The sequence below is a fragment of the Triplophysa rosa genome, linkage group LG20, assembly GCF_024868665.1.
Source record: "Triplophysa rosa linkage group LG20, Trosa_1v2, whole genome shotgun sequence".
In the NCBI taxonomy this organism is placed as follows: Eukaryota; Metazoa; Chordata; class Actinopteri; order Cypriniformes; family Nemacheilidae; genus Triplophysa; species Triplophysa rosa.
The window spans coordinates 15,579,291-15,589,081 of record NC_079909.1 but is presented as its reverse complement, the minus strand read 5'-3'; the positions used below and the strand labels follow the sequence as shown (position 1 = coordinate 15,589,081).

Sequence of the window (9,791 nt, the reverse complement as noted above, 5' to 3'; positions counted from 1 at the left end):
GTTATGGATGTTGTGTAGGGTATTATGTGAATATTATGTTAGGAAAAACGTCCATGAGATGGACGTCTGATGGTCTATCTAGGCACTTGTGACAAAATGCTTTTGTTGGAAAAAAAAGAGTAGTTTCCATTTCTACAAAGATCAGTCATTCAATAATCAGATTTTTAAAAAACGCCAAACAGGTTGTATAAATTTCTTTGTTATGCTGAACACAAAGGAAGATATTTGGGAGAATGTCCCAAACAGATCTCATCCCCCATTCACTGCCAGGGGAAATAAACACTATGGGAATCAATGGGGAATGTGGTCTGTTTGGTAACTGACATTCTTCCAAATATCTTCCTTTGTGCTCAGCATAACAAAGAAATGTATACAACCTGTTTGGAACAACCTGAGGGTGAGTAAATGATGACAGAATTGATTTTTTTGGGCGAATGATCCGTTTACTCATTACTGGTCAATGTCGCCCTCTGGTGGTCAATAAAGGACATAAAAAACTGACGTCTTTACCACTAGGCTTCAATCAAAACATTTTCGGGTAAAAATAACAACAAACAAAATAAAAACTGTTATTTAACAAGTACAAAAAGCACCGTCTCCTTACCCCAATTCGCAACGGTAAACGTAAAGTAACCTGCAATGTTTCAGAAATGGCAATAGAAAGGCAGCTTAAAAATCTTAATGTGTTAAAAACAATCAGTTCCTAATGAGTTGTGAGTTACGTAGATTGATCTAAACCTCGCGTGTTTTGTTTAGAAACTTTACGAACTCTTTTTACCAGAAAGGACTTTTATTTTGGCAGAATATTCACTCGATATGGAAGCAGTAGTCACGTGTCACAACAAAAAAACTCGATGTCATATGACTTTCTTTTCATTATCATACCGTCATGCCTTCTTTGCACATCTGTTCCCTGATTCTGTGTTCTATCTCTGCTGTATTTTCTTTACCTGTGGGTCGAGACTCCGTCTGTGGTTATAAGGTAAAAATGTACTTCGATTTAACTGGTAAATCTGTAAAACCAGAAAGATCTGAACAAGATTAAATGTACAAAAGTTGGCAGAGAGGAAGTTCAACACTAACGTAGAAGTACAACATATGCCATGTTTATGGACAGGGTAAAGTTACTGTCCATGATAATACCGCGGTGATCTGAAATAAAATAAGTAACTGTTACCATGGTTTTGAAGAAGCTTGAAGTAACGTGAAAATTATGGTACATGATGATCAGTATTAAATTACTAACGTTTCAGTGTTACTTTCTGATACGTCACTATCAGTTTATTCTGTCTGTATAAACTTCTGCATGTTTACATTCGTAGGATCTTTGTTGCATTCATTTCTCTAACACATAAAGGAAATTTTTGGGTTGTTGTTTTAACTGATCCATTTTTGAGGAAGTGCAACATGTTGTAACTTTATGATATTACTTGATCTTTCAGTCATGTCCAGCGACAAAGCCATCCATGCTGAACGTCCATTTGGTTCCGCACACGCATGATGATGTAGGTTGGCTGAAGACTGTGGATCAATACTACTATGGAGGTGAACTTTTCTCCTGCATGAGTTAAAAGCATCAGGTGTTATTTTCTTTCACATGATAAACGAAGGCCTCCATGTGACGGTCTATTTGCTGCGTATGACTTTAGCTTCTTATCATATGATACTGGTAAACCACTGAAGTGGTAAAACTTAATGTTTTACTTCACACCATCACACCGCAATAGAAGGAAGAGTTCAGATTAGCTACTGGTATTATACCAAGTCTTGTGTGTGCGTGTGCGTATGTGTGGACATGATTTTATCATGGGGGTGGGGACCTAAACCTGAATGCACACCAACCCATGGGGACTCGTGTCACCGTGGGGACCAAAACTGAGGTCCACATGGGCAGAAAAGATAATAAATTGTATGTGTGTCAGATCGAAACAACATCCAGCATGCAGGGGTTCAGTATATTCTGGACTCTGTGGTCGACCAGCTACAGAAGGATCCGGCCAGACGCTTTATATACGTTGAGATCGCCTTCTTTTACCGCTGGTGGAAGCAACAGGACCAGAACACACGGCGAATCGTAACCCAGCTGGTGAATGAGGGTGAGAAGAACTTGTTTGTGTAATAACAAGCAACTTCAAAGTTCACAGATTTAAACACAGAACAGCTCACACAGAATTTGTTTTCTTTTGAAGGTCGTCTTGAGTTCATAAATGGCGGATGGTGTATGAGCGATGAAGCCACTACGCACTACAGTGCTGTGATAGATCAAATGACTCTGGGCTTGCGTTTTCTGAACGACACGTTCGGTGAGTGCGGCCGTCCCCGAGTAGCCTGGCACATCGACCCTTTCGGACATGCCCGAGAACACGCCTCCATCTTTGCACAGGTAAACACAGAGCATTACCTTATTTCTTATAATCAAATCTAAAACATAGTTATGAAAACAATGACAGATCTTACCCATACACATACAGTTCTCTACTAGAAGGGATGAGTTTTGTATGACTGCAAATAGCTTTCCGTGCTTGTTTAGATTTTCATCTGACGATTTTGGATTTCAGATGGGCTATGATGGTTTCTTTTTCGGCCGTTTGGACTATCAAGACAAAGCTCGCAGAATGAGCACCAAAGAGATGGAGATGGTTTGGAGAGCCAGTGAAAGCCTGAAGCCTCCTGTTGCTGATCTCTTCACAGGTACAAATCTTCTATTTAGTTTCACTGTTGTGCAGAATCCTTTTAATTTGAAGTCAAATCTATTGCTGGGACTCTACAGGTGTCCTTCCCAATGGCTATAATCCACCTGCTGGTTTCTGCTGGGACCAGTCATGTGATGATGCTCCCATTAGAGATGACCCAGACCTTGAGGACTACAATGTGGATGTGATCGTACAGAACTTTTTGAGCACTGCCAATAGTCAGGTAAATGAACAGCACTGGAGTAAATACTTTTAGAAAAAAAAAGTTATCTGTGATCAGCACATACAGTTTTATTCAGTTCATTGACAATAGACTTATGTTAAATACTGAATAGCTGTTGGCTATACAGTATAATACAGATATTCTAAGACTGTTTTTATGTTTCCAGGCTAAATATTATAAGACAAACCATATCATCATGACCATGGGCTCAGATTTCCAGTATGAGAACGCCAATCTCTGGTATAAGAATATGGATAAGCTGATTAAGTACGTTAATGCTTTGCAAGCTAATGGGAGCAAAGTGAACGTGATTTATTCCACCCCTTCCTGCTACCTGCAAGAGCTAAATCTAGCCAACCTCACCTGGTTAGTGTGTATATACAACCAACACATTTAAAGGGACAGTTCACCCAAAAATGAAAAGTCCGTCATCATGAGTTGTTCCAAATCGGTTTAAATTTCTTTGTTCCGATGAACACAGAGAAAGATATTTGGACGAATGCTTGCAACCAAACAGTTCTTGGCCACCATTGACTACCATAGTAGGAAAAATTACAATGGTAGTCAAAAGTGCCCCAGAACTGTTTGCTTTCCTACATCCTTTAAAATATCTTCTTTTATGTTCAAAAGAACAAAACAATTCCCAGAAATATTTCCTACTATGGTAGTCAGTGGTGGCCAAGAACGGTTTGGTTACAAGCATTCTTCTAAATATATTTCTCTGTGTTCATCAGAACAAAGATATTTATAAAGATTTGGAACAACTTGAGGGTGAGTAAATGATGACAGAATTTTCATTTTTGGGTGAACTGTTCCTTTAAGTTATTGTTTAAATGGTCTAAACGGTTTTGTTGAGCTTGCATTTTAGCATATGATGCGTTTTCTGTCTTTGTCTGACTGGCTGTTCATCTTAGGCCTCTGAAGACCGATGATTTCTTCCCCTATGCTGATGACGCTCATGATTTCTGGACGGGTTATTTCACCAGCCGCCCCGCACTGAAATTATACGAGAGACAGAGCAACAGCCGACTACAGGTGATTGTCCACCAATTTTGTTTATTAAGCATCACCTCAACGCTGTGTAGGTCTGACTGGTTTGGTTTTCTTTAGACCTGCAACCAGCTTGAGGTACTCGGGGGGCCCAAGTCCAGATCGGGACCTTTTGGGGAAGGCGACAGTGATACTATGAGTAAGTCTGCATAGGACGTAATTGAATCCCTTCTCTTGACTTGAATTGGTTGATCTGTTGAAAGCTCTGTTTTCATTGGTTCAGAGAGGGCGATGGGTGTGGCCCAACATCATGATGCAGTGTCTGGTACAGAGAAACAGCATGTGGCATACGACTATGCCAAGAGACTAGCTCGAGGCTGGGCACATTGTGAGGTACAATTCAATTAAATCTAAATAAAAATGAATCATTAGTACTTATTAAATACTGTATTATTCTATTATTATCATATTATTGTATGCTTATGCGTATCTTCACTGTCCAGGTGCTGATTCGAAATTCTCTAGCTGTTCTTAGTGGTTCTGAAGCTCCACGTGTGATGTGTGAGAATCTCAACATCAGTGTCTGTCCGCTCACAGAAAGCAGCCATAAGGTGCCATACACACAGATTCCACTAAATAAACTGTCAATACATGCTACAAAATCTCACTATTCAATCTGTCCTATCCTCTTTCTCTCAGTTTTCTATGAATGTGTACAATCCTCTGGCGAGGGCTGTAAGCTGGCCTGTGCGTTTGCCTGTCAATGGTTCCCAGTACAGCGTTACTAATGCGAACGGCAAAGCAGTAGACAGTCAGGTTAGAAGCTGTGTCTACATGACACAATGGCAGTTTTGTTTGTGTTCGATTTATAATATGAAATTAATAACATTTCCTCCTCTTTCTTTCTTTCTTTACCTCATTTGGCGTCTGTCAGGTGGTCCCACTGTCCAAATCCACACAGGAAGTGAGACGAAACAGGGGTTATGCCACAGGTGAGCTCGTATTCCAGGTTGAAGCTCCTCCTCTAGGCTACACGACGTACGTCATCTCCTTGCTTCGGGACGAGCCTCCAGAAGACACCACTGAACACGGAGCCCCTCCTTCTATTCAGAACAAGGTTAAAAGAGAACTGTTTTAAAGGTCCAGTGTGTCATTTTTGGAGGATTTATTATGAGAAATGCAATATAATATACATAACTATGTCTTCAGAGGTGTATAAAGACCATACATAATGAAGCATTATGTTTTTATTATCTTAGAATGAGATATTTCTATCTACATACACCACGGGTCCCCTTACATGGAATTCGCCATTTTGTTTCTACAGTAGCCCTAAACGGACAAACTGCTCTACAGAGCGCGTTTCGTAAATACGTTATCTCCTTCAGCAAAGAAGCGAAAACCTGACGACATCTTAGTTCCGTGTCAACCACCGTGGTGCTTCGAAATGAAGGGGGGGAGAGTGAGCCGTTGGTTGCACTTCACAACCTCACCACTAGATTTACACGCTAAATTTCATACACTGGACCTTTAAATATCCTAACAATAAATATCCAGTATAGACTAACTTTGATAATCTTCTTTGTCTCTGTGTGTTTTAGTTCCTAAAAGTGACTTTTGATGATAACACTGGTCTGTTAAAGAGCCTGACCAACCTGGAAATTCAACAGACTATTCAACTCTCACAGAACTTCTACTGGTCAGTTAAGGATGATTCAGAATCAGCGTCTCTTTTCCAGTTTCTACAACATGCTGTTTAAGAGGGTACACAATGTTGAGCTCAGATTATATTTTGGCTTCTTGCACAGGTACAATGCAAGTGCAGGGAATAACTATGAGAGTAGCCAGCCATCAGGAGCTTATATCTTCAGACCGAATTCATCAACACCCGTTATCGTCAACAAAACTGCACAAATAGAGGTTATTACCATATCCGGCGTAGTACAAGAGGTGACGCAGTGGTTTAGTCCGTGGGTGTCGCAAGTTGTCCGGTTGTACGAGGGCCGCAGGGAACTGGAGTTGGAGTGGACCGTGGGACCCGTGCCCATCAAGTGAGTCAACACAGAACACACGCTTTCCTGGAGATGTGAAAAATGTAAAACACTATTGTAATAGAATTTGTTTATATATTAATATTAGTATTAATATAGAATGTCACAAATATCTCTTTTTGTAGGGATGGCTTAGGGAAAGAGGTGATCACACGTTTGGACACAGACATCCAGTCTTCTGGCTATTTCTACACTGATTCGAATGGCAGAGAGGTCCTAGAGCGACGGTGAGGAGAAATGTCTTACAGAATCTGAATGTCATGATTTTTACATCATTATAGAAAGCTTCATCATCGATGCATGTTGTGTGGCATGTCAATTGTTGAAAAATTAATCTTAGAAGTTTGTCATTGTAGGAAAGATTATCGGCCCACGTGGGATCTGAAGCAGTCTGAGCCAATCGCCGGAAACTACTATCCGATCAACTCTCGCGCCTATATAAAGGCAAGTGTCATCCAGAGAGATTGTGGTTGATTTTACTACTGCGTTACATTTACGTTTTAGTTGCATTTCATTAAGTACTCTGATTTGCAATTCAGATATTTTCTTCATTCTCACTTTGTCTGATTTTCATAAACCTTGAGAAAAACTTGTCAGAAAAACTAAATTGTGTGTGTGTGTTTAGGATGACAAGCGTCAGCTGACAGTGGTGACGGATCGCTCTCAGGGGGTCAGCAGCATCTATAATGGCTCGCTGGAAATCATGGTAACATGAAATGATCTGTCATTCCCTGTCAACTTGTGATTTATTTCTATAATAAAATGTAGGCATGTTGCCAAAGCATTTTCAGAGGCTAAAAAGATCTCAAAATATCTTGGGTAATCGCACACCATGACAGTACATTAAGTATTATATATGTATACGTTGAGTTAACCATACTCGCTGTCTCTCCTCAGCTGCACAGGAGACTTCTTCACGATGACTTTAGGGGGGTTGGCGAGCCGCTTTCTGAGCCAGGAGAGTTTAATGATGGTTTAGTTGTGCGTGGCCGTCTACTGTTGACCCTCACACCCCCAGACCAGGCCGCAGATACCCATAGACCCCTCGCTCAGGGCATGGTGCTGCAACCCCTCCTTTCCTTCCAAGATGGCACACCTTCCACCAATAGCAAACTGGAGGTTTGTGGGATTAACTCAATTAACTGGTTATTTATAATTTCTCTCATTTCACAGTATTTTGTTTCTCTTTCTCATTCCCTCTGCCCTATAGTTCTCTGGGCTTCAGGCTGCTCTGCCCTTGGCTGTTCACCTGCTGACACTTTCTCAGTGGGACAAAGACTCGATTTTGATTAGGTTGGAACATCAGTACGAGGCCAAAGAGAGCAAAACCTACTCACAGCCTGTTACTGTCAACCTACAGGTAACACACCGGAGAGCAGCCCACTCACCACCACCTATTCCAGTTTACTCAACCAGTACCACACTAAACCAATACATCCATAACAGACCACATATATGACACAAACATATTCCCAAATTAAGCAAATTGTGCTGTAGTCAAACACTGAAACGCTGATGGGTGGTTTCCCGCACAGGGATTAGTTTAAGCCAGGAAAGGCTTAAGTAGTACACTGTAAAAAAAATTCCGTAAAATTTACGGTGAAAAACTGGCAGCTGTGGTAGCCAGAAATCCACCGTAAAAAATACAGAGAAAATGTTATTTGGTTTACGGAACACAAAAAGTGGACTGTGAAATTAACGGTAAAAACTGGTACGGTATATTTTTGTTAGATATATAGTGATTAATACGTTTAACAGTGAGAAAAAGTATTTTTTACAAAAATTAAATGCAAGAATTACAGTGATGGCTCTTATATGTATATTACGGTATATTTTGTTAGAGATACGTTGTTTAGTACATTTAACTGTGAGAAAAAGTATTTTGTACAAAAAATAAATGTAAAAATTACAGTGTTGGCTTGTATATATATTACGGTATATTTTGTTAGAGATACGGTGTTTAATACATTTAACAGTGGGGAAATGTATTTTTTACAAAAAATAAATGCAAAAATCACAATGATGGCTTGTATATATATTACGGTATATTTTTGTTACAAACACGGTGCCAGTGCATTTTACAGCGGAGTAATGTATTTTTCCCCAAAAAAACCTGTAAAAAATACTGCTTTGGCTGATATATACATTTACGGTGTTTCATTGTTACTAAAACTGAATTAAACCATTTATCGTTTTACGGTCTTTTACTGTCATGGTTTAGCAGTTTTTCACCGTAAAATCTACAGACATTTTTTACAGTGTAGGTAAAGTAGTTTTCACAAACATGTCTTACAAACAAGCATTACAGTACTCTTCTTGAGACAAAACAATGGCACTGCTGTATTTTAAGTTGTGTCAGTGTATTAAGCCAGTCTTAAGCCCTGTATGGGAAACCACCCCACTGCACCATCACAAAAAGATGTGGTGTACATTAGTGGTTGAAGATCTTGGCCAGCAGCCATTTTCCTCAGACATCTGTAGACCTCACACCAGGTTCCTCTAATGGAATGGAGTGTTCTTCTGGGAAGTGGAAGCTCTGTCCCAAATGATGCGCTCAGCCCTTATGGTCCTCCTATGACACTACGGTGATGTAATGATGCGTGATCTGTTGGTTAGCAGACTGCTGTGAAGTTTCCACTAGTGTGGGATTTGGTAAATGCTGCATCAAGGGTGTGTCATAGCCAATCCTAAAAGCTTTTTGAATCATAACATTACGAATGAAACTCATACAGATCTTGCATACTTCATATGCACAGTCCACATTAAATGCACCATTGAGAACAAGGCTTTACTGTCAGTAACTTTTGGATAAGAAGCACGACGAGTAATTATAAAAATAAACTGTTCCTCTTTGTGTCTGTGCAGAAGCTGTTTTCTGCCTTTAAGGTGCTAGGAGCATCTGAGATGAGTCTCGGGGCAAACCAATGGAAAGAGGATATGACACGTCTGTCGTGGAATAATGGTAACATCTACATTACACACTGAACAGATTTAAATCCAGTAACGCAGAAAGCCCAAACTCTAGTTGAGCAAATCTTTCAAAATCGTGCTAAGGTTGTGTAATTCAGTATTAAACCTTCTTGTGTATTTTGAAACCGTATTGTTAGTTGAACTAAATATGTCTGAAGATAACATAATTTCATTTTGTTTGTTTATTAGAAATGAATGTAAAACCTGTTCCTGTCAGCGATAAAGACCCTTCGCCATGGGAAGTGACATTAAACCCAATGGAGATCCGCACCTTTCTGTTACGGGTGCAGCAATAGATCTGACATCCGTTGCCGTAAGACATTGATTCACTGAATTACACGTCGAAAGTGCACAAAAATCAGATGTAAAAAATTCCTGTTGTATAATCCATTCTAATTTAATGGACGAAAAAATCAATTATGCAATTATTAAAATGAATGTTTTTAAAGGCAAGTTTTCAATAGATGGATATTTCTTAAGTACACAACAAAGATCTTTTTGAATTATTAAATAATTTCTCTACAGTAACTTTTTTTGTTCTGGTGAAAGGTTTGACAAAATAAAAACGGAAGTAAAATATCCGAATGGTAGACATTATGAGTACTCAAACTGTGCCAATTCATCTCTGCAATATTTTTGATTCTTGTTTTTTTACTGCTACTGTGCCTTTCATATGAAAATGACAACTTTTTCATGAATTAAACATAAATTGTTTAAAAAATATACGTGTACCTGTTGATGCTGTATACGTTATGCAAAACAAAAGGACATTCACCTAATATTTATTTGAGAAGCAAAAATAAAACATTATGAAGATAAAACAAAAATGATGGACTAAAATGTGCCCCATGTACATGCCTTAGT

At 39.3% G+C, this 9,791-nt stretch overlaps 1 protein-coding gene across 1 annotated transcript; it reads left to right on the top strand.

Annotated features, from left to right (window-relative positions):
• Positions 1-856: 856 nt before the first annotated feature.
• On the top strand, positions 857-9,624 carry man2b1 (mannosidase, alpha, class 2B, member 1). Its single transcript, XM_057362379.1, has 22 exons — positions 857-982; positions 1,443-1,545; positions 1,923-2,096; positions 2,190-2,383; positions 2,559-2,691; positions 2,771-2,916; positions 3,083-3,282; positions 3,831-3,951; positions 4,027-4,105; positions 4,190-4,299; positions 4,410-4,517; positions 4,606-4,722; positions 4,841-5,023; positions 5,508-5,605; positions 5,715-5,957; positions 6,083-6,184; positions 6,314-6,401; positions 6,583-6,663; positions 6,855-7,076; positions 7,168-7,317; positions 8,823-8,919; positions 9,117-9,624. The coding sequence occupies exons 1-22, from the start codon at positions 890-892 to the stop codon at positions 9,221-9,223; spliced, it is 2,949 nt and encodes a 982-aa protein (XP_057218362.1). The 5' UTR covers positions 857-889; the 3' UTR covers positions 9,224-9,624.
• The last annotated feature ends 167 nt before the right edge of the window (positions 9,625-9,791 follow it).

Coding starts and splice junctions, on each gene's coding strand:
- man2b1 (XM_057362379.1), top strand. CDS start 890: ATGCCTTCTTTGCACATCTGTTCCCTGATTCTGTGTTCTATCTCTGCT. Junction 2,692..2,770: donor TGTTGCTGATCTCTTCACAG/GTACAAATCTTC, acceptor GGGACTCTACAG/GTGTCCTTCCCAATGGCTAT. Junction 6,664..6,854: donor ATGGCTCGCTGGAAATCATG/GTAACATGAAAT, acceptor GTCTCTCCTCAG/CTGCACAGGAGACTTCTTCA.